General features: G+C 40.7%; 1 protein-coding gene across 12 annotated transcripts in view; it reads left to right on the top strand.

Annotated features, from left to right (window-relative positions):
• Positions 1-26159, top strand: part of KIAA1217 (KIAA1217 ortholog) — a 332780-nt gene that overhangs the window by 225789 nt on the left and 80832 nt on the right. For all 12 annotated transcript variants that reach the window (XM_057383857.1, XM_057383895.1, XM_057383937.1 and 9 more), the window contains 2 exons: positions 8016-8211; positions 24065-24263. In XM_057383857.1, the coding sequence (XP_057239840.1) occupies positions 8016-8211; positions 24065-24263 (395 nt within the window). The remainder of the gene's footprint in view (positions 1-8015; positions 8212-24064; positions 24264-26159) is intronic.

A 26159-nucleotide genomic window follows, 5' to 3' on the forward strand; every position in this document is an offset into this window, starting at 1 on the left:
CCCCCCACCGCTTCCCCTTAGTTTTTGCATGTGGTTTTAAGCATGTAAAGTTCTTTCCCCTTTAATCAGCATAATGACAGTTTTTGTTTAAATCATCCCTTTTAATCTTCACAGTTCTCATGGCGATTCTGGGGATTGTGTAGGTAGGAGTTACCTCACCCGCTGCTGATGAAATGCAGCCATCTCCTGGATGGAACAAAGGGTCGTGCTGGGTTGTGAATACTTCACAGTAGAGTTTTTCAGGAGGGAAAAGAAAAATAGCTTCCAACTGAAACTGCCATAAGGTTTTAATTAAGACAAATGTGGATGTCCAGGCTGGAATTTATGGATAACTTATTTAAACAAAGTAATAATAAACTAAAGCTGTGATGCAAGAATATGACAGTGGCTATGTAAGACAAAGATTTGCTCTGAGCAAAATTGATGGAGCCACAGATGCCTTTGCAGGGAATAATAGTGAGGTAATCAGAGACTTTTTAAATTTTATTCTCATGTATAAATAAATTTTTCACATCAGAAAGGATTAGAATAAAGCAGAGAGATAAATGATTTTATTTTATAATTAAAAATTTCTTTCATTAAGTATGATTTTTGCTTTTTATTAGTGGATGACTTACAGTTTTCTCTATAGTTTTACTTCCGTTTCTACCCTAAAGTCTCAGGCAGGCATTTGTAGAAAGAGAAAACCTTGGATTGGGACAGAAACATACTGTGAAATATTTTAACACTTTTATGTGGACGGCTTGGGGTTTTCTGATACTACACGTATTCCAAAGAGATGCCACAGCATGTTGCATATTTCAGTCTGGACTTGTCTGGACCAATTAAGCTACTCTTAGACGGGCTGTTGAGTTCCTCAGGGCAGCATTTTCAAATGCAAGTTCCTGCAATTAAGCATCTGAATAAGAGGTCTGGCAGCATAAGTGCTGAGCACCTACAGCTTTTATTGCTCCTAATGAATATCTTTACTATAAACACACARCTTTCCTGAAAAACAGGTTTCAATTTATCGAGGTGCTTACAGTTAAAAAGAAAAAAAAGTTTTAAATGTTGCTTTATGTCAGTCATTTATAGCAGTTTCATGAAAAACTTTTTCTGCTAACTGAGGATCAATCAGCTGAAGAGCAAGCCATGGTCTTGCCGGGGGGAGCAGCCTGTGGATGTCCTGCTCAGTGATTCACAGCACTCAGGATTAAAATAAATGGGTTTTGGCAGCTTGCCACAGCAGGGAGCATGCAGCTGGCCACCAACAGGAGCTAGCAAGGCTCRTGGGAAAACGTGCAGATTTTTAGGATGATTTGAATATCATTACAACCTAAAAATATGGCAGATAAAATCTCTGTCACATCATTAGACATGGTTTTTTTCCCTCTAGGTGGAAGAAACTGGGGTCAGCATCAGTGAATACAGACTGGTGATAAAGATCCTGTCATAAGCAGAGAGGATTTTACCTTGAAATAAATTCAGAGAATGAAGTGAAATGGCCATTCGTTGGAGCATCCCGACCCTGTCGCAGTGATGGGTTCTGGTAGTGCGTGACTGTGACTGAGCATTTCTGGTGCTGGTGACTTAGTTTCCTTCCCCTCCTTCACATTCACCATGGGAGGGGAGAGGAATGCTTTCTTTTACTTTTCTTGGAAAAGTTCYTCTGGGTCTGTTTCCTCCCTTTCTCAGAGCATGAGGAGATGTGCACCGGAGCATCACCTCAGGTTCACAGTACACTGAATCCATTGCTTTGCTCAGTGACCCCACAGCAGGTGGCCAGGGGAGGGCTCGRTGACGTGCTCTGCTGCATCACTCCTGTGTGAGTTTGGTGAGCTCAGGCTCCCCTCAGCACCACCAAGAGCAGGAGGTGACCCATGGTGCTGCAGACAAGAGGAACCTTGGGCAGCATCAAGTGCAGAACGCGCCTCAAAGCCAAGGAGGCTCCAGGCAGGGTGGGTACCTTGGTTCAGTAGGGGTGGTGGGCAACCATGGCTCAGGCATTGTCTTCCTCTTTATCAAARGAAATTGGCCCAATTCTGGGCCATTCACGGTGTGGAAATCAATATTGCCACCAAACTGAGATGCTTGTGAGAAAGAACTGGCTTTGTAGCTCGGTGCTGTTGATTCAGTAGAAAACAGTGAAAAGTTTAGATTCTAAATAGAKAAATGAAAGCCAGAGCCAAATGCTAGTCCATGAGCAGGTATAAGGGAAGAGAATAACCAACACCTACAGGATCTGCATGCTGGCAGGTGGGCAGTTGCCCTCCCACTCCCTTCAGCTCTGGGGAACACAGATGCTGGTATGTCCCTGCTCCTGGCATGGTGCCATTTCCAGCTGATGGTGTCCAAAAGAAAAATTGTTTCATCTTGGAACAAGGTCTCCTTTCCAACTCCTTGGAAAGGGAGGGAGAAGCCTGACTTCTCTGCAGAAAGTAAGCTTGTCATGAGAGATGGTTTAATGTTGCATTCAGCTGCTGAATCATCTCCCCACCCCCAGTTCTCCCACTGAGACAGAGTATCCAAATACATCAATTGCACAGGGGTAATATGACCTTTAGTATATATAAGCATATATAAGCATTTAACTTTTCAGAGAAAGTTCTATAGAAAAGTATGGAAAAATGCTTAAAAACAAGATAATATGGGTGGTACTCACTTTTATSCTCAACAGTGTCACTAATAGCATGTCCAGACTAGTAAAACCCTATTGTTATGTTAATATGGAAACCCAAAGACTCTATCTGTGGAAAAAGCAGATCCATCCTTTAGACAGTGATAATTTGGAACTGACAAAAATGTGATGAAGTGATGAAGAAATATTATTGTTGTACTAGTAAGAATTCATGTGCTGTGGTGATGCTTTTGAGTTAATTAGCTCATCATAYATGAAACATAGCCTGTATATTGCAGTTTGTCACACATCCTGTATCCATCTTTGGCACAAGTCACAGGACAAATAGCTTACTTGAAAGTCAAGGAGGGAAGGCTTGCATGTTTCTGCTATTTTTTCCTCTATTTGAAATGCCAAGAAGACTCTTAAATGTGTGTGTATGTGGGGGTGCCTGTGTTCTTTCAGAGCACAGGATTGGAAAGAGATATTTTACTAGCTCTGTGTTATTTTTTATGTCTTTGTTTACCATTCATACACTGCCAGGAGTGCTGGCAACTTCTAAGATATGTAAGATTCATCCCCTGAACAGATAATTTCTGTCAAGATAAAGGCTAAGGAAGTTGCTGGAGACAAAAAATGAAAACTGTGASTTGATCAAGAGATAATATTAAATCTTTCTTCAGGTTATGGGATTTTTTTTTTCTTAGTTGTGTTTTGTCTGTGGAAATGTGTGAAGCAAATTTGCAAGAGAAAGAAAAGGAAATAAGATTTCTGTTACATAGATTAGTGTGAAAAATAGCTGGAAATGAGTACAGAAGTACACTATGAAGAGCAGAAATGTGAAACCTGGTAGAGCAAAAGTGCGAAAGGATTAGTGTGGACAAGCGTGAGCAGAGGACCAGAGACAGAGGCATGCAGAGATCTTGATGAAAATCTCTGGTGCACCATGACTATGCATTACATTGGCATCTCTGTAGTATTTCACTTTTCCTTATTCAGGTACCTTCAGATTTCATTCCTAATTAAATACAATTTTACTACATATAAAGAGTCTTGTACTTTTTTATGTATTTTTGCTGAGTCAGTGAAAGCACTAAAGCAAATCTATTGAAAGTGCATTCTTTTGAAAAGCTGTGCAGCAAAGTTGTCAGTCATTAGGCATGATTAACTGTGGTTTTAATTCTTAGTCAAATCCCAAGAGTAGTTGAAAGACACTGGATCTTCTGTAATTGCTAGTCCCATGTGCTATACTTAAATAATATACCCAGAAAAGGTTATGAGGATCTATATCCTTGTAAATAAAATAGTATATCCCAAGTAAAAGMGTCATTACAAAGCACTGTGTAATTACATGTAAGTTTCCACCAGTTTTGTCCATCCTTATTTTGGCCTTTCCTTTGTGATGAGCTTCTAACCCAGAAYCAGAACAGACAACGTCTTTGATCAGAGGAGTCTTTATGTTGGGTCAGCTCTCCTCAGCGGGCTGAAAGATGAACCTGCAGGGGGACACTCCTAACATGGAGCTTGAGGGGAGAGACCATGGCTGACTGAGAAAATGTAACCTAACTGCACTTGGCAGAGGTGTGAGAGAGACCTGCTGCCCGCTTCTGAACCGCCTGTTTTCTGCTCAGGCATTTATCCCTGAGGTGGTTTAGAATGTGCTGGTGTTTCCTTGGGTTTGTCTGCTTCTGTGGAGTATCTATTGACACATTTTAATTTTGGAAAATGCTATTGCTTAGTAGGAGTATCTTGGGTTTTCTTTTGTTAGATATTATGTGGTTTGTTGTCACAGCACCATCCTGACTCACACAGCAGCAGTCTAGACTCTGGTTGGATACTATTGGGTCCTGAAACATGGACTGTTGGGATGAAGATTTGTTTTGTGAATGCTTCTACTGTGTCCTTGTACCTAAAAAGTCATGAAAATTACACTCCCTGGAGTATTAAGCATTTTAATATTAGTGAACAGTGGAAAAAATGTATGTGTGGATTACCTATTGGGTATTTATTTGCCATTAATCTTATTTATCTTATTTGACATTAGAATCAACATTCTGAATAATTACTACAAGGGTCGGATAATGCTGAAAGCTTCAGCTCTGCTTTTTTCGTCCATCTTTACAAGTCCTTGTAGCTACAGCTCCATAAATGTTGCTGGTTCCCTCCCCMCTTCATGGGTTGCTTTTTCTAAGAAGTCCTAGATACCTAGGAATCCACTTGATTATTAAGTAACATCAAGCCTAGTGCTCACTGCCARTAATAAAAATGCTTTCCTGCCAAATATGCACTCGTATCTCTTGGTTACTTAAATACCCACTGTTGTTGCTGAGTTTGAGAATTTTTTAGAATCTGTTTAAAATTCAGAATCCTGAAATGCAGTGTTTACAGGAGTGGAGTGTAACAAATAGCTTGAAGCCTTTCATAAACTGTATGTGTATATTTGGTGGATCTCATATCTTGTGTTGTCCTCATGTTTGTGTCACTCCACTTACTGAGTGGAACTCCTATGGATTTATCTGATGGATTAAGAGGAAGACTGGGCTTTGTAACTGAGCAAAATCCATGATTTGCCTCTGGCTTRCTTCAGAAAGCTGCAGTATTTGATGGTGAGAAATGACAGCTGACAAAAAAGGGTCTAAAATATTGTGGTGGGTTAACCCTGACTGAACACAAGCTGCCCACCAAGCCACCCTATCCCCGCTCCTCAGCTGGAGKGCAGGGTAGAAAATAAGATGGAAAAAAGTCATGGGTTCAGGGGCAGTTTAGTAAAGAAAAAGCAAAGGCCACGTGCAGAAGCAAAAGTAAACAAGTATTCATTATTTCCCATCAGCAGGTGATGTCCAGYCCCTCCCCAGGATGTAAGGTTTCAGGCTCCAATACATGTAGCAGTTGTTCCATGGGACAAATGTAGTAACAAATGGTCCCGTTCCTCCTTTTTCTTAGCTTTTATTGCTGCACAGGTATCAAATGGCATGGAATGTTCCTCTGGTCAGTTTGGGTCAGCCCTCTGACTGTGTCTTCTACTGAGATCTTACCTACCCGCAGCCTCCTGGGTGAGTGGGGGAATACTGGAGAGAGCCTTTATGCTGTGCATGCCCTGCTTAAAGTAGCCAAAATGCTGGTGTGTTATCAGCACCTTTCTGGCCACCAGTACAAAGTACAGCACTACGAGGGTTGCTGTACTTATTATCTCAACCAGACCCAACAGATTTAGCCACAGTAGTGATGTCATGGTCTTCTGTGGGGATGTGGGGTGCTGTATCTTAGGTCCTACAGCATTTCCCCAGGGAGAGCCAAAGCAAAACGGTATCACTGCAGTTGGCTCAATCTGGGCATTGACAGGACATGTGGGCAACTGCTCAGCTAAATCTGTGTTTGCTGATTCTGGTGACAGAGTGTCCCCTTACTGCTCAAATATGCATCTGTTCATATGTGTCAATGAACAGTATACATACAGGTCTCAAATGACACTTGGGGATTGTTCTATTATAAATTTAAGAGGAAAAAATAAGCAAAAGCAAAGGAAAATAATTGATCCATATTTTCATATTATCAGTATGTATTTTCTTAAAGAAACAAAAGCAGTCTGCTTCCCTACAAACTCTGAAATTAAGGTTGATTTTGTTGCCTTTTCTTTTTTTAATCTTGTTTTAGTCATGGGTTTCTARAAAGGGAGAATGATATGGCTTCTAGCTCCCTATTAATGGATATATACAGATAAGTTTTTAATCAGTACAAGGAATTACAGAGCTGTAATGTCTTGGCTTGGTAGTACTTCCGTAATATGCCTGTGTAAACAAAATACTTCATCAGTGATGGTTCATGAGCTATTTTGGGAAGTTCAATGAAGCAGTAATGACTTACCAAATTCTTTTCTGTGTTTGCAGGTCACTTGTCACCTCTGTAACTTTTCCGGCACAAGTCCCTCTATTTACAACGTGCAGAYTAGTGCCTGTCAGAGGCACTTCAAAGCATACTTTAGACAAATGTTGTTAGCTTTAAGTCCTGCATAAAATTCAATGTTCTTGAACAATTTCATTGCAGGACATTGGATAGTGCCTACTATGTAGTATTAGCATTTTACAAGTGAGACTTTGTGGAGGATTTACTTTCTTGTGAGCTATATTTAATCATTGCAGTTTGTGAGCAACTGCACAACTTGGCAACAACAGCCCTCTATAGCCAGTTAATGAGAATGTAATGAAAGTTGAAGTTCTTCRTACATTCAAAGTCACATAAGGAATACTGTGTGATGCATGCTATTACTGAAATGTGCCCTCTTCATTTCACTTGAAAAACCACTGGAAGAAACAGATGTCAGCAAGATTAGTTATTGTAGCTTTCCAGAAAGAAGCACAATCTTTTTTGGATCGTGACAGCATCTTCAAACCTAGAGTTGAAGTTGATTTTGATACAGGACATTTTTAACATAATAACATCTGACCGTAAATGGTAGGGGAGAGAAAAACTTGTAAGTTTAATGACATCTTGTGCCTGGTGCTGATTATAGATGTCTGTAAAGTTCATATTTGCATACTGGGTTTGGAACCAACTAAGCTTGCTTTGCTTTGAATTTCTGCTTTGTGTGTTCCCATTTGTTGTGATAGGGTTTGATTGTGAGACACCAGGAAATTATTCTTCCAGAGTAATAGTACATGTGGTTGTGAGGGGGTTTCACTACACGGTATTGAATATGGGGCTATAATGTCACTTATGGTTTGCAAAAAATGTTCAGGACATTTTATTTCCTATTGAGCGTGTTTTTATTAGGCAGATGCTACAGTGAAGAGTTGGTAAAAGTGCATAAATGAAACCATATCTCTCCCCTGCTGGAAGAGTTGGGTTTTTTTCCCAGCAACTGTGTTTAGCAATTTACTATTATGATTTCCCAGTAAAAGTCATAGTTAATTTGGTCAGTTAATGGAGACAGTTCTGATTTATGCTGGTGCAACAAAAAATAAAGTAATTGTGATTTCAGCTAGAATCGTTGGATGGCTATTTTGGCTTTTCYGCATGACCTGGACCTTGCATAGCTGGCACAGGAGAAGATACTGAAATTGATAGCTTTACAACTCCATTACAGTGTTGGTTTTCAGAGGATTTTTCTTAGCAGACTTGTTAATATTAGATTGTGTTTGTGTTGTGTGTGGACAAGGAGAATGGCATTACTGTACATCTCGTCAGTACACATCTTATCCTCAGGGCCTTGTTAGCACTGAAGTTTGCAATGTGGATATACAACCATAAAAGCTGCAGCGAAATATCCAAGGACGTTGTTTTCGTAAATAATCTACACAGAAGTGACCTTCAGCATATCAGTATTTGAAGATGTTTGGACTCCTTCCTTCTTCCCTTTGATTTTTTTTCCTCCCACACTCTGGTTTCAGTAGACTAATAATGAAATTCTCTTGTTTTGCAGACAAGAAGCCCGAAGCCGTCCCAGAGCCCACAGCACAATTTGGGTGACCAGACAGAACACCTCTCTGAAGCATCTGCTGATTCCTTAGAGGCCATGTCGGAGGGTGATTCTCCAACCCCCTTTTCGAGGGGCAGCCGCACRCGGGCCAGTCTTCCCGTTGTGCGGTCAGCAAACCAAACAAAGGAAAGATCACTGGGTAAGAGCCTGCCTCAGTCCTTCTCCATTCTGTGCTTAGTCTGTGTTTTCCATTTGTGGATTTAAAACAGTCTTTAAATAGCTTTGGGTTAAAAAAAGTAAAGACTTTGGTAGCACATTATGTTTCATGTCAGGTTGCTCTTTGGAAATGAACTCRTTATGGGATACCAAGTAACTCGGGGGGAATGGTGAAATTATTTTCGTAAGATCTGAAAGTGTGATGGGAGCATAGTAGACATGCAAGGAGAGAGATGCAGGCCCTGACATGAAGTRCTTAGTAATGGTTAAAACCCAATATTGCAAACACTTTCTGCCAAACCTGCACAATGTGTTTGCAATGAACTTAATACAAGGTTGTACCTTTATTTTCAGACAAGGATATGCAGGATTTTTCACTTTGTCATCTCTTCAAAACCAGATTTAGGTGAAAGAAACCTAGAGATATTATTACCTTAGTAATCCATCTTACTGAAGAGGTTTGGTGTTTATGTGGTGGTAGCTTTCCAAGCAGAGGAATTGAATGGGTATGCTGATGGCAATGCCCTTTACTTTGGGGCAGTGCCCTTCCGTCTGCACAGTGRCAAGAGCAATGTGTCAGTACAAGTGGACAGCTCTTCTTCCTGCATGCTTCCCATATCTCAGGGTTGAATTAAGYCCAACTGTGGACYAGAGCTCCTTTTATGATGGTGAATTTTGTGTCAGAGACTGTGCTCAGTTGATGTATGGTAGGAGTAAAGGCTGTTCTTTTGAGGGAAGACACCAGAGGGCAGTTAAAGCGTTATGGGAAGGCACGTAACTCATGTGCAGATTGCTGAGGAAGGCAGGTTTTGCTCATAGGTAATAAACTGAAATGCTGCTTTCCTGTAGGCTCATCTCCTAATATAGAGAGTGACATAAATTGAAGACTGGACTGTAAATCATACCATGCTTGTAAGCTTGTCACGGTGGTTTACTTGTCCCTCAATAATCTAAGACAGTTGCTGTCAAGAGTATTATGATATGTGACAAACATAACAAATGTGAAGAAAATAGGGCTGGAAGGGGTCACTGCCTCTCCCAGAGCTGCAACTGAAGAGCGGTGGGGCTGGGAGCAAGGGGCTGATCCCTGTCCGTGTCAGCTCACAAAGTGGCTGCCTCTGCTGGGCCACCAATATGCTGAGCTTTTGGAGGAGAAATTTGTTGAAAGACTTCAATCTCGACAAGACTTTTTGGTTTTGAGGTGTTTTTAAGAGCTCATTGTGTTTACTAAACATGCAGAGTATTCATCTCTGCCTGTAAGTCACTACTGGCTAGGGCACCCCCAGTACGGCTTATTTCRTCCCAGGATTTTCTGGAAAACTTCTGTTTGCTTCAGTGTGATRTAAAGTGGCTGAGCCTTTGCAGGTCCCTGTGCAACTCACAGTCCATCCCCACTGYGTGGGCTGAGGACTCAGTGCAAGTGGGGTCTCACCAGAGCAGAGTAGAGGGGCACAATCCCCCCCCTTGATCAGCTGCCCATGGTGTTTTTGGTGCAGCCCAGGACACGTTTGGCTCTCTGAGCTGGGAGTGCCCACAGCTGGCTCATGTCCAGCCTCTCATCCCCCAGCACCCCCAGTCCCCTCTGGGATGGGCTGCCCTCAATCTGTCCATCCCCAGCCTGTGCTGMTACCAGGGGGTGCCCTGACTCAGGGCAGCTTGCACCTGGTCTTGTTAAACCACATGAGATTCCCATGTGCCTAATTCTGGAGTTTTCCAGGKCCCTTTAGGTGGCATTCTGCTCTTCAGGCATGTCAACAGTTGCACACAGCTTGGTGTCACCTTGGAGCTTGGTGCAAATTTGCTGAGAGTGCACTCAATCCCTTCGTCTGTGTCATTTATGAAGATACTGAATTACATTGGTCCCAATACAGACCCCACGGGACACCACTTGCCCCTGATGTCCACTGGGACTCTGAGCCATTGACCACCACCCTCTGGATGTGACTGTCCAATTGCTTTCTTGCCCATGTTGCAGTCCTCTCATCAAATCCATCTTTCTTGAATTAGAGAGAAGGATGTTGTGGGGACTGTGTCAAAGGCTTTACAGCAGTCCATATAAAGGGTATCTGTAGCTCTTCCCTTGTCCAGCTGATGTAGAAACCCATCATAGAAGGCCACTAGGTTGGTCAGACAGGACTTGCCCTTGGTGAAGCTGTGCTCGCTGTCATGTCCATGTGCCACACACACGTGTGTGTATGTATGATCCTTCCCCCAAGTGTTCTCAGCCTCAAGGTATCTTCAGCTTAGGGATTTCCTGGTTATGGTTTCTGCCTKTATAATAACCATACAGAGATGTCTCCTCCAGGTGTTTGTTCAGTCCACCTTTGATCCCATGTAAATTTTTCACATCCACAACAGTGCATCTGTGACCTTGGCAGCAAGTTTCTGTTKGTTTATTGCCCAGCCATTGCTTTCCTGTTGTGCTTTGTTTTGTATTTGTTTATCAGCTCTAAGTTATGCCCCCTAGTCCTCGTGTTGGAAGTGACAGCAAACACCAGATTGCTATCTGCTTCCCCCAGGCCATATCTGATTTCTTTGGCCTGTCATTTCCCTCAGGTCATCTCTTCTCCAGGCTGAGAAGTGCCTCTATAAMCACTTGTTACTCATCCAGAAACCATCCTGGACATTTGATTATCTTTGCTGTTCTTCTCTGCACTTTGTGCAGTTCAGTAGTATCTTTGGTAAGATGAGAGGACTCTAAGTTCACTGTTAATTAGTTCATTCTTAAACCCTATATTTAGCATTTCTTGCATGTGTTCCTGAGGTCCTAAAGGAGGACAGTCACATGAAGATAGAGTGTTTTATTTAATAGCCAAGATTTCAGACCCCGCAARACACTCTGTCTTTCATGTACCAGAGACAAAGCCCCAGATTATCCCATCATGAACAAGCCAAATGAAGAGAAAGCAAAAACAACCCAAACAACAGGGAAGCAATGTGATATGAAGCATTTTAGTTCRGAGTTTTTAGATTAGAAACAAAATAAGCTTTTTCTCTCTGTTTTGCAGGGGSCATCACAGATATGTGTGTGGCTTATACTAGTCAAGTAGGAGATAGTATGTTGTCATTATCCCACAATCTTTTTCCAGTTGTTCCAGGAACTCATTAACAACAAATAGTTTGTTTCAAAAGAGAGTGTAAAAATTGTTCCAAAATAGTTCTGTGTTGTTGTCCTTCTACACCAGCTGTGGCTTCAAAAACAATTTAACCGAGACTTCCTAATAACCCTCTAATAGACTTTGATGAACCTATCCCAGGAGACKCCTTTGATCCTGACCTGGGAGATGAGTGTTCAGTTTTATATTATCATTATTATTATTGTTACTATTATATGCATTTCTTTCATAATAATGTCCTTTGCAATCTCTTCTGCCAATGTGTTCCAACAACATTAGCAGCAATGGTCTGAAATTTTGCTGTTGAGACCTTTTGCATGCTGTGGTCCTGTCAGGATTGGTTTTACTTCCAGCTGTTAAAGGGGAATGTTTATTTTTAGAAAACAGRAAACTGTTTATAACCTCAATTTTAAAAGTGTCATGAAAGTACTTCTGTTCACATGATTTTGAATAAGCTGTGTATAATCATCTCCCTTTCTATATCTATTAATTTTTAAATTTAATATAATTTAAATGCAAATTAKGTTTTGATCCTCAGCCAACATAATTTCAGTGAGGAAAATAATCAACTTTTGTAATTTTTTATAATTTTACTTTGTATATATCTCAATGCTATTTTAAAAAACTGATGTTTTCTTTTTGAAATTTTAATTGTTCTGTGGGTTCTTATTTTACTAGCTATACATGAGTCAGTTTGTTTTCAAATTGTGGTCTGAATTAACATGGGGCCTGAGAAGGAAAAACAGAAATACATTTTGGCTACCTCACTATCATGGGTTTGTCARTCAGGCTTAATCTAATAGGACGTGGTATTCATGCGGAGTTGACCCAGAAAACAGTATTCCAATTGTGGGCCCATTTAAAATTTCAGCCACAGCTTTTGAAATGGAAGTCTTTCTTAGCTTAGGTCCACCAGAAATCAACACYTGTCTCATCATTGTGCAGCCTGGAGACAAAGCAAGGTATTAAAATAAATGAATTCACAGTGGAAGAGAAAATTAAATGTATTTTAAAATACCTATTTGAAAGCTGGGAGCTTTTCCAGTACRATAACTGTGGGAAAAAAATTATCTAGCAAAACTGTCAGTGAGAATCAGCTGAAACCTGGAAAGTACTCAAAAGCTTTCAGCAAACTTCACTTGCAATTTGCCTGGAGGAAGCAGAACCTGACAAGCATCCAGCGAGGTTACGCCAGCAGCCGCCTGTGCCCGCKCTGCAGCTCGCTGCTGTCCCTGCTCTGCTACCTCCACAACGAAATGAAGGATGACAAATATGTTCACTTGTAGTCTCTCATGTGGTACATCTGTCCAAACAATGGGCAGGATCCTTTGTGAGGGCAGGCACTGGCATCCTCTGTGCTGATGGAGTGGCCAGGGCGGTGGATGCGATGGGTCACAACCTCCCTGTGCAGCAGCAGCTGTTGGTGCTCCTGCAGGATCAGGCTGTACGTGCAGGGTTAGGTGAAGGAAGAATGTTGTACAGGGAGAGTTTTCATAAATTCACAAAGATTTGGGTTTGGGAAGTGACTGAGGAGGATGAAGCTTTATGGCTCAAGGGTTGCAATCATCTTTTGTGGGTGCCCCAGCTGGGGTGCCCAAATACTCCAATGCAGATAAATGAGAAGCTAAGGATAACTGCTCCCTGCTGGTAAACCTGTGCCTGAAATTAGGTGGTGGAAAGGCCTCTTCAGAAATGTCTGAGCCTGCCAACATTTGAATTTTATTTGCATTTGCAGGGATTACATAAAGGAGTAGAATTATACAAATGCCTAAGGATTGGCATGGGGAGGGTCTTAAGCAATCATGGGGTATTCTGATCATTATTTATTGGTTCCCAAACCCAGGTTTTAGTGGCTGATTAATTAGTTTGCTGCCCACCTTACATGAAAATGCCATTACTGATTATAATCATAATACCTCGATCTTTTGTAGCATTTCTTGACAATGTTTCTCAAAGCCTGTTAAAAAAGAAAGCCAGGGCCACAGTGACAATTCCACACATAGCAAAACCTTTGCAGAGAGACAKATCATTGCTTTTCAGCTGGTGGTAGAAACAACTCTCTTTTCATGTGTATGCAAGATACTGTACGGCACACAAGTATAAATGCTGAAAGTAGACTTAAATATTATATTGGATCTTATTAATTGTTACTTACTATTTATGAACTAGGAATTAAAATAGGCATGTAAAGTCAGACAGATGATGTGTGAATGGCCATAGACTTTTTATGAGAAGCCTGTGATTTGCTAGCAGTGGCASTGCTCTGATTCCTTAGGGCATGATTTAAGCCTAATGAAGTCAGCAAGAACTTCAGTTTAGTTCACAGGAGAGGAACTCCCTGGGAACTGCATTTCAAGTTAAGACTGAGTATAACTTTAATGTATTCAGTCATCTTTAAGAATTTTTCCCTATCTTGTCTTTTTACAGTGTATGCAAAGCAGCCAACATGCAAAAATGTCATGTAAATATTTGCTGTCGTGGTCAGATGGCTTAACAGGGTCTGACAGGTCTATAGGAAAACAGCCTGAAACAACTAGCTCCGATTAATTAATTGAAACACARACCCTAGGAAATTATAATACTCTGATGTAGCTCAAGTTTTGCTTCCAACTTTCCTAGACTTTATCTTCTTTCCCATTTCTTCAGATTATAATAGCTAAAGGTTTTGGAATTGGAAAGGAAAAAACCATCCACCTCTTACCAGAAATATTTTGTATCAAAAGAGCAAAGGGAAGGTAAACAAAGATATTGACATACCAGAGTTTTTTCTGTTTCATTTATTGTCCCTAGGTGATATGTGAATGGCAGGTATATGAAAGACTGAAATACGTGCCTTCCCAGGCTAGCACTTGTGCCCACAATTACTGTTTACTAACAGATTCTTCCTCCAATAATAAAATGTCATGTGTGCACCTGAAAAAAAATGCTTTCAGTAAACTAGATCCTGTTTAGTGCATACTGTCTCAACAGAAGCACATTCTGTCTGCCACCAAAAAGCTGGTATGCAGGATGTTTTAGATCCTGTGTCACACTGAAGCTGAGTCTTGTTGCTACAGGTTGTCTCAGCATGACTCTAATGAGTTCATTGCAGTGATACTGGAGTAGAAGGTGTACAGTGAGCTATTAGCTGTGCACATCTGTGTCTGTCACTGCTGTATCTGTTAAATGAATGCCACCTTTATTATTTATTTGCACAGCAGTAATACTAAAGGACCTTGACTGAAAATGTGCCTCATTGTTTTGGGTAATACATGGTGACAAGATACTCCTATTTCAGACCCTTGCAACATGAATAAATCAGAATGGAAAGTGGTGAAGATAGTAGGAAAAGTAATGAGTTGTACAACCTGGATGAACTGAATAAAGCTATGTCAGGGTGGCTGTGGTTTTTCTCTTTACCCCAAATCATGCCCTTACAGAAGGTGTAATGTCTTTATCCAGCTCTACCATCAGTTCATATTCTGATTTAGCAGCAGCAATTTAAGCCTTCAGCATTTGGTGTCTGCTGGAARAGGGATTGGGCAGATGGAGTAGCTCATACAGGCCAAACTACCCTTCAAAGKAAAGGTAGGAGGCCAGATAGAGCTGTCCCATGGATTCTATCTAGCACAAGAGCTATAACTTGGACAAATCTGTTTTCATTTTTATGTTCAGTAAAATCTGTGAATCTGCCTTTAGTACAGTAAGTCACACAARCACCAGAGCCTTCCATTTGCACATGGGCACACAGAAGAAAAGTGTATCGCAATTCATTGCATTTTGAGAAGTGTGAGACTTTGGAGAAGCATAGCCTGTCCCTCAGTGCCTTGTATTTAGGATTTGCTGGCAGGGCTGACAGCAGCTGCCTGACTGAGGACAGCTCTTGGATTTAATTGTTGCTCCCAATACTGTTTATATATTTAGGTAGGGGTATGTGCATGGATGTTGTGCTGGGGCTAAGTTCAGGTTTCTGTTCTCCAGGGGAAATACTGTCATCTMTGTGGGATCATATGACTGTCTCTTGTTTTTGTTCTAGTTTTCTATCTCTTTTCTACATTTCTGGCTGCAGAGTAGCCCAGTTCAAATATAATAAGAGGATAAGTGGATAATCACTGCATCAGATGCTTGTTGATAATGTGCTGATTAGGGTGYTCTCTTGGGACAAGAGGGGCAATGGTTTGAGCAACTCTCAGGATGGCAGCCCTCCTGGATAATTTTTTAACTACTCAGATGTTTCRTAGGAGACGGGCACTTGGTACCATTGCTTTGCCCAATTACCTTTTGTGCTGAATAGACCATCTGTGGGTATGAGGCCAGATTGTTTATCTTGGCTCTAACAAGGCTTTTCATATCTCTGTTGGCCTCCTTGTAGCCACATTGGGGMGGTGGGGTGTCCATCAGTGTGTGTAAGTGGCAGCTGGGTTTCAGCTGTGCTCGTTGGGTCTGGACTCCGGGGCCACTGATCCCTAACATCAGAACCCTGTTCACTGGGATGGAATGAGCCACCAGCAGGGTCAAGTGTGACCCTAGGTGTGAGAGAGGATTTAATGTGCTGGGTGGTCAGATGGCCACTTCACCGGGATGCAATGAGCCACAGAAATGCACTAGCAGGGGCKTCATGAAAGTCCAGAGAGGCAAATGCAGCCTTTCATCAGGGACAGAACAGCCCTGCAAGAACTAGCAGGGGCAGGCTGTGACAGAGGTGACTGTGTGTTAGCAGCATGTCCTTCCACCACTGACAGCTGAATGGATGGCTACAGGAAAAATTTAGACAGCAGGTCAAGGGAAGTGAATATTCCCCTCTTCTCACCTTTTTTGGGGTTGCACTGTGTCCCATTTTGGTTCCCCAATACATGAAAGATAATGACAAAATGGAGTGAATCTAGGAAAAGGCCTCTTGGCATTTTTCTTCTTAATCATGCAAACCAAGGTCTTGGGTCCAGGATCCTGTCTAAAGTTGCTYGGGGCAACTTCACACAAAGTCAAGCTGTTTGAGCCCACAGAGGTGAATTTCTGGTGTGGTGCTGTAACCAGCTGTGCTCTTAAATGCTGGTGGCTCAACCCTCAATTCATTACTGACAGTAGTGAACATTTTAGAAATTACATAACTTCAGAAGTATTGAAGAGAATTCCTACTTTAAATATAGAACATTTGGTAAATGGAACAAAACTGCAAAGGCATGCATGGCCTACATGATTTTAATGCTTCACAGCTATGCATTATTAAAATGGTCACATTCTGCCTTGAGCACATCAATTCTACCTCGCTTAGTACTAAAAAACAGGCTTTATAAAAATAGTCATTACTCAGATAATGAGTTTGATACAGCTGATTTATATGGAAATGAAATACAGTTGGGTAGGATCTCTCTTCATTGTTATTCAAGAGGAAGTACAAATATTCCAAGAAATTTAATTGATATTTTCTTGTCTTTTTGCTTTTGCTCATTGCAAAGGTGCTAACGAAAATGCCCCTTTGTAAAACATTTGATTACAGTGGCCTTAAATGCTTCACATATCTGCATAGTCTTTGGCAGAAGCATCCTTGGAAASCGCACCAGTCAGTTTGGCACCTTTGTCTGGGAGCCAGCCAAGCTCCACAGGTCAGGGGCTCAGCTTCTGGTGGACCAAAGCAGAGCTAGGATGGGTGTGTCCCGTGCCTGTGTGTGAGGATTTCTCTGATTTTACTGTGCTGAACTGGTGAACATGAACTGGAATAATGCAGCATGGCAGAACCTGTGGGCCCTCTGAAAAATAGCTCTGGTACACATGAAACTTCTTGTTCACCTCACTGAGTTGTTCAGTTGTCTCTTTTTTTTTTTTTTTTTAATTGAGTATCATAGGCATTTTGTGTTCTTCCAAGTTTGATGGCATTGTTTGGTCAGTTTGGGGGATGAAAAAGTTGCCTTGATGGTCAGTTGGGCTGTTCTGTGCAATAGAATGCAATTATTGTCCWAAGGTCATCATGACAGAACATTGATTTCCACCTGGGGAACTGGGTTAAAATGAAATGTTATCTCAGAATCTCTGGATGATAGAAGTAACCGTTCACATTAGATGGACTTGCTGGTATAGGTATATAGACAAAGTTGCCTTTCAGAATATGCTTTTTCACAAGTTTTATTGGAAGTCAGATGAGGAAAATACTGGGGGGTTTAGGTAAAAGAAGTTGTCTATTTTCTTTTTGGGACTTACTTATTCTTCTCAGTCAGCTAAATGTATTTGTCTGTAGAAAAGTGTTAGTATTTTTGTGGCAGTTAAAGATCTTTGTTTTTTATAACACTTTGGTAGAAAAAATATGTGACTATGAAGTTTTCCATCTGTCTTTTTCATTAAGTAACAAATGATTGCAAGTCACTCTAAATAGCAGAGGAGAATGAAATAGCAGTCAAAAGTAGTACTGAATGAAATTAAATAGTTCCCATTTTTATTTAAATTGTTATCAAACAACTTCGTACCTTGAACAAATCTCTTCAGACTATTCTGCAAGAATAAATAAATAAAATAAGTAATTGCTTTTATTCATTAAAATATCTACTTTTTTATTCTCTTGGTACTTGAAGACAGATAAGTATATTTATAGATACTTTCTGAATGTGGAGGGTACATTTTCAGGAGGGCATACTAACAGAAGTCATGAGAGCTTCAGGCTAGAAATACCACAAGGATCATGGCAATGACCTCAGACTAGTTGAAACTGTGTGTGGTGAAATGGGAGAGTGAGGTCTTGAGGGTATGGAAAATAAGAACTGCATATTGARGAATTTCTTCCATGCTGCAAGAGTTGTTACTGTAATAAACTTTYGTCTGCATAACTTGGGCAGAATTTGGTGATTTGTGTTAACTCTGTTAGATAGCTGGGGGGGAAAGGAGGGATGGGGAGCAGAGAATAWGGGCCTMTGACATCTTTACAGTCTTATRTAWGACAATTTTGTCAARTAAAAAGCAAAGAAAAATTGGAAGTATTTGAAATCTTAGTAAAAAAAAATTAAATTGTAAACTGCAATTTTTTAGGGAAAGACCTAGCAGTTTTTTTTGTGACCCCCTGTGGATTGTCCTGAAGTGTCCCAACAAAAATAGTTATCATTGAGACTTTAAAGGTTATCCTTAGTTTTAAAAACTGATACAAGTGTCAAGTAATAATTTGACATAAATATAAGTGTGAAACAATGATGCTTTTTCTTATTTTCGCGTGTTACCATTGCTGCTGACATCAGCATTAAGGAATGTCCAGACAGAGACAGTGACTCAATGAGTTTATGGTGGAAGATCAAGCTAAACCAGCATGAAAAGACAAAGATTGCCTCTCTGCTCAAAAAGATAATGTTAACTGATGGTTAGGTAAAGAGTGAAAAAACTAATCTAATGACATTTTCCCCATTTTAGCTATACCTTGCTTTGCATCTTGGATTTCAAGAAGGTCCAGAGCTCCCAATGCATTCAGTTTTTGATTGCTGTAGTCCACCTAGCTTTACTCATTACTAGAAGTTCTCAAATTGGACACAGAATTTCCAGAGGAYACTTACAACAGCTGTGTTGAAAGAGAGTAGGAGTGCCTTGTTCATGCCAGTGGTTTTTGGTTCTGTGGGAAGGTTTCAATGCTCCATGCCCAAGCATCCTACACCAGCCAAATACAGATATTATCATCAGTTAATATTTTCTTCAGCTGGATTAAGGTATTGCCAAATGCCAGTRAGATATTTCAGTGCAGCATTTTGCAAGACATCTTGGCTACACAGAGGRTGTCCTGTAGCTTCACRGAAGATAAGCTCATGAACTCAAATGTAGGTTTTAACTGTATTCTGTTTTATAAACTGAGGAGTTACTTAWCTCCTCTGCATCAGTTTTCTCTTCTTCATTATGGGAGAGTTATGTGAAGAATTGTATTTTCCCATTTAATGTCCATCATTTAAGAGAATTAATTTTAATTTGTAAAGGTCACAGAAGAGGACACAATCTTATTTATTTATTCTTGATTTATCAGGTATTTAACTTTCCTCTCTTAAATAATGAATTTCTAAAGATAGTTTTTGTCCTGTAAACAAAAGCAAGTTGAGATTAAAGCTATTCTAAGTATGTGAGCTGCCCTGCCCCAAGATGGTTGTTAGCAATATAACTGTGATAACGCGGTGCTTAGCCAGGGTTAGGACTGCACCATGTTGCAGCGCGATCATTGCACCGTGTTGTGTTTCATGGGGTTATCCCTGAGAGAAATGATGAAATATTTTGCACATCCTGCCACTGACCCGTGGTAAAGAGGCAGCAGAAAATACCATGTTTTGAAAGAGCTCTGTATGTAGGAAAGGAAAGGGCAGTCATGTGGTGTGTTCACAGGATCRTCATCAGATCTGGGTTTGATGATTGTAAACCTTTCTTTGAACATGTWCTTTCGCCTCTTGGGTGTTTAATTTCCCCTTCTATAAAGCATAGCTCTTTGTTGACAGGAATGTTGTGAAGCAATTTGTTACGAGGCTTATGTTACCAAGGCCTATACGTAAATCTTTTATGCTGTGGCCTRCTATTAAGTCTGTGGTCTGTTGCTTGTAGGGTGAAGAACTATCGGAGKTTCCAGAGGTATTTCTGCAACTAGGTTGCACTGATGTGACTGAGAGGATGRCTTAACATTCTAGTTTGTATTGTAGCTGAAAGACAGAGCAGGGCTGGCAGTACCTCGGAACTCCTGGAAGTGGGAGCCACATCATTGTCTGACATGCACTTTCAAAACTATTGCATGGTGCCATTCCCTCATTCACAGTCATCTTACTGCACAGTTTTTTAGAGTAGCAGAAAATTCCATAGTCCTCATTGGTTTGTGTTTTATAAAGCTGGGCACAATCTTCTTTTTTTCAGGTAAGATTCCTTGTAACAGAAGCATAAGTCCAAGAAGAACTTGAGTGTACATGGAGACAGGAACATCCCTTGTGTTTAACCATCTTTCCAGCAGCTTTGCTGACATGTGTGCTGTGCCCTCAGAAAAGCCATGCCTGAGTTGTATTCTATTTCTTCTGGCTTTAATCTCCATGGGAGTGGTTTTCTAGCTGAAGGTAAAACACACCTACGAGCTCCAGGAGCTTCCATGGAGTGGAACCTGTGGATATTGCCAGTGTTCGGAATTTCACCTGGGCAATGTGTGGATGAAAAATAATGTGAATAATTTTAACTAATGGATTTTGAGTCTGTCTATTTTGTCATGCTCAAAAGGGATTTTTTTTAAGTGAGCAGTTAGTTCTGTCAAATAGGAAATGCCCTGAAGCATTGCCATATCATGATATGGATCAGACAACTCAAGAGAAAAGGCAGTAGTTTGGTTTTTTTTAGGGTGTGTGATTTAAAGGAGAATAAATGAAAAAGAATTTATTATGCCTTTGAAAATAGCTTTTCTCTCTACAGTGAGATTGGGGCCAAAACATTTCTCCAAGTTGTATGTTTAAACTGTCTGTTTTAAGGCATAGCATATATATTAGCTTTGAAAATTCATGACTCTAGGAAAACTGTAATTTTGCTTTGGATCAATATTTTGTGGGAGCATTGAAGCGCAGGCAGAATCAASACTGAAATTACTTAGACTTGTGTGTAAGGAAGGTTTTTCAACTCTACCACTTATTTTGTGTTAATGGTTTCAGTAACTCAACATTCAGTGGTTTTAGTGGTCTGAAATGCAAAACTAGCATTTCTACACTTTTCACTAACTTTTAAACTGGGCAGAARAGAGAGCCACACCCAACTGCAAAGCTGATATGCAAAGTCTTTTTAGCCAAAAGATCTTTTTATTTTGCCACTAAATCCAAGAAAGTTTAAATGCCAAAACAGAGAAGGTTCYTTATGTTCTTCATAAGAACAGAAAGCTATAATCAAAAACTGATTATGCTTTTGCATATTTTGGAAGAGTGAAATAAATGCAATCATTAACTTGCTGAACCTTTTTACAAATATAGCTAARTTCTGAATCCTAAAGAGTGTTTAGCTGCATATTTGAAAATATGCAGCAGAATATTTGAAAGAGGACTAAAAGGACAATTTTACCTAGAAGAACATAARGAAATAAATGACGTCTCAAATTATAATAAAAAAGAGAAAAATAGTTTGATATCTCATTAAATATTGCCATTAGAAATAAAAGTCATAGGAAAACTCCTCTCAGTCTTTGAGAGAAAGGTAGTTATAGTTCAGTCTGAAGAAGTTTTTCCAGACTAAGGCAAATGGAAATTTGTAGTAGGATTCATACGGGGCCTGATTGCAATGTTAATGAAAAGAAAAAGTATCAGCTCTTGAGAATAATATGAAGATTAAGTTAACAGCTCTGTTTTATAAAAGCAGCCTAATATTAAATAATAGTTAGGTAATGTAAAGTAGTCTGTTTAGTATTCAGGAATGTTAACATCTTCCTTCCCTAACTGCAAGCACAATTATCCACCCACTGACTGTAGGAACATCTGAATGTTCTGTTACAATTATGGACAACATAGGGACAAAAATACACAAGGCTGAGGGGAGAGAGGGCTCATCTGAGCTTGAAATGTCTTCTTTTCATTAATTGCCTTTGTATTCTAGGACCTCAGCTTTTCCCATTGCTTTTGCTCRGTGATTGTCTCTCAGCACTGTAAACTGCCCATCCTGATGCTGATGGCTTTCAAGAGTGAATCATTATCTGCCTTAACCATCCACATTTTGTGATTTGCTGAGATTTTCTCATGACTGATGGTAACTGCACTGAGGGCATTGTGTTCCCAACCCGCCTGTTGGTACTGGTCATGGGAACACAACATTACAGTGCATCTACGCTGCAGTTGCTGTGATGAGTTCAGGTTGTGTAAAATGCTCTGCCAGGCTTTAGCCCACCTGTGTTAATTATTGGTGGATGCAAAGACATGGCAGCACAGAATGTTTCCAAGACTGGAGAGAATCAGTAGAGGGTYACAAGGATTATTAATTTGGTTGGAGCCTCTTTGCTCTGGCAGGTTGAGAGAGGTGGGACTGTTTGGCCTGGAGGACTAAAGTTCAAGGGCAGCGATGTCATTAAAGTACAAAAGAACCTGGAGGGAGGGGGCAAAGAAGATGGAGCCAGGCTCTTTCCGTTCATGCCCAGGGAGAAGACCAATAGTCACCAAATGAAACATAGGACATTCCCTCCTAACATCGTCTTCACTGTGAGATTGACCAAGCACTGACACAAGTTTCCCACAAAGGCTGCAGAGTCTCTGTTGTAGAATATTCACAGAAACTGTCTGGACATGGTTCTGTGCAAGTGGCTGGAGCTGTCTCTGAGTGAGGTGGGGGTAGACCAGATGACCCCCAGAGGCACCTTTCAACCTCAACCATTCCRTGATTCTGTGATCTGCTRTCTTTTCACACCACTGCAGAAGCTKTACTTGCTCCATCTGGTACAGACAGCAAGAGAGGAAAGGTGTTTCCTCTTGGCACAATGCAGTGTCATACAGAGACACCTGAGATGGCTGAGATGGCTGAGAAAGAGCACAGTGCACTCAACTGGGCTTACTTGCTCGCATCTCCTTGAATCCAAAGAAGTTCAGCCGAACACTTGCTTCTGAATCTACTCCCTGGTGCTGTACACCCCTGGAAATTGCTTAGTTTAGTTGCAGTCCACTGTCAGCTTGTTTGCTGCTGTGCAGGTGCTAATAAACCTTCCCACACTGCCTTTGAGCAGACCTTTTGGTTTTCTTTAGGAGCCAGGCCCAGCATGGTTAGAACTCATCAACACCATCAAGTCCAGAYTGATTTCTTTGGTTGATTGAGATGGCTCTTTCTCAGTGCTTCAGTCCTTGGAGGCTTTGGAGGTCACAGTGGCATGGGACTGGGCTGTAGCAATGCTCATGAGCCACACTCATGCAGCACTGGCCAGTGGGGAACAGGTGCCCACTGGTTTTACAGGGGTCAGCAAAGGCCTGGCAAGACCCACACAGGCATCACTGAAGAGGTACTTTATATCCCTTCACTCAGTCCCTGGCCTGTACTATTAATTTTTCCTTCCACTATTGAGCATATCACAACCTCCCATTCCCTGAAAATAACTGTATCAGAAAGGTGTTCTGTCTTGGGTCAGTAAGAATATCCATATTTCRCAGTTGGGCATCTAAGATTCCACATATTTCTACCTGAGTGCTAAGCATGATTATTAACTGTATTGAGATACTGAAAGAATCCAAAATTGCTTTTGTTTTTGTGTGGGACCTCGGTTTTACTCCTGACAGAAGTTTCACCTGAGGCTTTGTACTATATAATGTCAGCAAATTGAACTGTGAAAATAAAAWACCTCATGCTAAAATGAAAATCTTGGTTTTATTGATAAGCATGAACTTAAAATGCAAAATTTATGTATAAAGAAGGCTGGGTGCTATAAAAGGATAAATTTCTTCCTCAGCTACTTTTTAAAGAAGTACTTTGTGATTTACCAGCATCTTCCAATACAGAGCAAACTTTGTATGTTTGAGATTTTCCATTAGGATTCCTAAGGCAGACTTCTGATTTATCCTACTGAAGTACAGTAAGAGGCTTCACACTGGGGCAAGCACAGTTGTCAAGGCAGAACCATATCATTGTTCTATGCTGTATTCCAATAGCCAGTTAAGCAAGGAAAATTCCATATGTGCTTTATTTTTTAAAGAGTGTGAGTTGTTTTTTTCTCTTCTCATTATGGTCTTATTTCTGTGTTCCACATAGACTGAAGGCAGATCATTACTGTGTACTCAAGAATATGTAACTTCCTATTCCCTTTGCTTGTAGGTGTATTATATCTTCAGTATGGAGATGAAACAAAGCAGTTGAGGATGCCGAATGAAATCACAAGCACAGACACAATTCGTGCCCTTTTTGTAAGTGCCTTYCCCCAGCAGCTGACAATGAAAATGCTGGAATCGCCCAGTGTCGCCATTTACATCAAGGATGAGAGCAGAAACATATATTATGAATTGTGTGATGTGAGGTAAGACATGGGGTTTCATGGGTTTGGGGTTTGGTTTTTTTTTTGTCTTTTTGTTTTGTTTTTTTTTTGTTTTGTTTTGTTGTGCACATATAGAATAAAAAAGAGTGGGGTTGATAAGTAYTGGGATCAGTACTGGGATTGACAGACAGTGCCCTGACTCATGTTCAGTGGTGTCTGAGTAATACAGGAGGTTTGGTCTGACAATGCCTTCAGCTGTAGGTGCAATATMCATTGCACAAGCCTCAGATAAATGGCATAACTTGTTGAAATATTCCTGTAATGCACARAGGTTTACATATCTAATATATTTATTGCATTTTAACTGAGACACAATTATTTAAAATACAGAATACAGAATAAACATTTATAGAAAACCTGGGTTTTTTCTTTGCTGATAGTGCAAAGCCTGATCTCATGAATCTGAAGTAACAAATATAAATGTCACTGATGTGCTCACAACAYTGCCAGTAGTGCCATCTAACATAGCCAAAGCTCTGTGGCACTGGTGACCACTGCTGCAGCTCCAGTACCTTCCTGTTATATGTCAGAGGCAGCAGCTAATGCAGACACTTCACTAATTCAGAGCTTGGTCAACAAGTACTTCACTTTTCTATCCTTTATTTTGTGGGAGTGCAGCTTCTTAATTAACTGTGTATCTTCAGCAGAAGCACCAGGGTCCAAGGATCCCTAGAAAGTCCCAAATCATGCATAAATAAAGCTCTCAGGTACACCTCAGACATGTTACACTTCATAAAACTGTGATAAAAATGGGCAGAGGAGCATAAGATGAAAGGGAAAACAGAAAAGTTGTTTGCTCTCTATTAGTCTTCCACTAATACAGGAAAATGATGTGGAGCAAGAGAAGTGTACTGTCCCCTCCTGCCCTGTTTCATCTGGAGATCCTGTGGCTAAGGTGTTTCTCTGTATCATGTTGTAGTTAAAAGAGCAAGTTGGAGATTTTCTGGGCCCTTCCACATCCAATTCCCACGTTTCTGTTCTTAATCTTTGAACAGCACCACATTATTTTTTTGCCACTCTCTTGCTTCCTCAGGCTGTCTATCCAGCGTGTCTGGTCATTAGCCAGTCTCTTGGATTTCAGTTTCTTTTAATCTTACTTGCTCTGCAGACACCCACCCCTCTTTGGCCACTGTAATGTCTATGTGAAGACCCATCTGATTTTTTTCATCGACATCATCATCTTTCAACATGTACACAAGTTTCTTAYACATCAAACAGTTTACTCACAAGATCAGATCAGCTGATGGAATCAAGATAGGAGTTACTACATCTCTGTTGCCAAGTGCGTTATTGCCAGCCATCACTGGCCCACTGGCTCCTTCTCTCTCCCTTTATCCCTCCATCTTCCCTTGAGTTTCAGACTAACAGTTTATGACTTCATYGCCTCCCTGCCCCTGAGAATGCGGTTGCTGATTATCTTAATGCCACTCCACCTTTCTTTCCCTTGCTCCCATTGCAGGCGTCACTCTGCCAGCCTCAGGCCTGGCTCAATCCCAAAATCTGCTTCCTCTGTTCCTATGCCTGTATTGTAGAGCATTTCTAGARGAAGCCCCACAACCCAGCTGACTTCCTCCATAACAAAATTCCCTCCTTCTGCTCTGCCACCCTCCTCACTTAGGAAACCTCAGGAATTACAGGTCAATGGAGTCCATGACGTGCACTGCCAGCTGCATTTTCACCACATTTGAATAATTCTCACAACCGTTTCGCAATTTCTGTTCCTTACTCTTCACRAGATCTTGCCAGTGTCTCCCCTCAGAGAACAGATGAAATGAAGCATCTTTTTTCTGTCCTTTGCTTACCATGTCATCCTTAAATCCACTTGTTTCTTTCCCGTAAACAAAGGGGTTTCAGTCAGCTCTTTAAGCTCTCCATCTC

The sequence above is a fragment of the Malurus melanocephalus genome, unplaced genomic scaffold (assembly GCF_030028575.1).
Source record: "Malurus melanocephalus ecotype Western Australia unplaced genomic scaffold, MMel_1.1 scaffold_14, whole genome shotgun sequence".
In the NCBI taxonomy this organism is placed as follows: Eukaryota; Metazoa; Chordata; class Aves; order Passeriformes; family Maluridae; genus Malurus; species Malurus melanocephalus.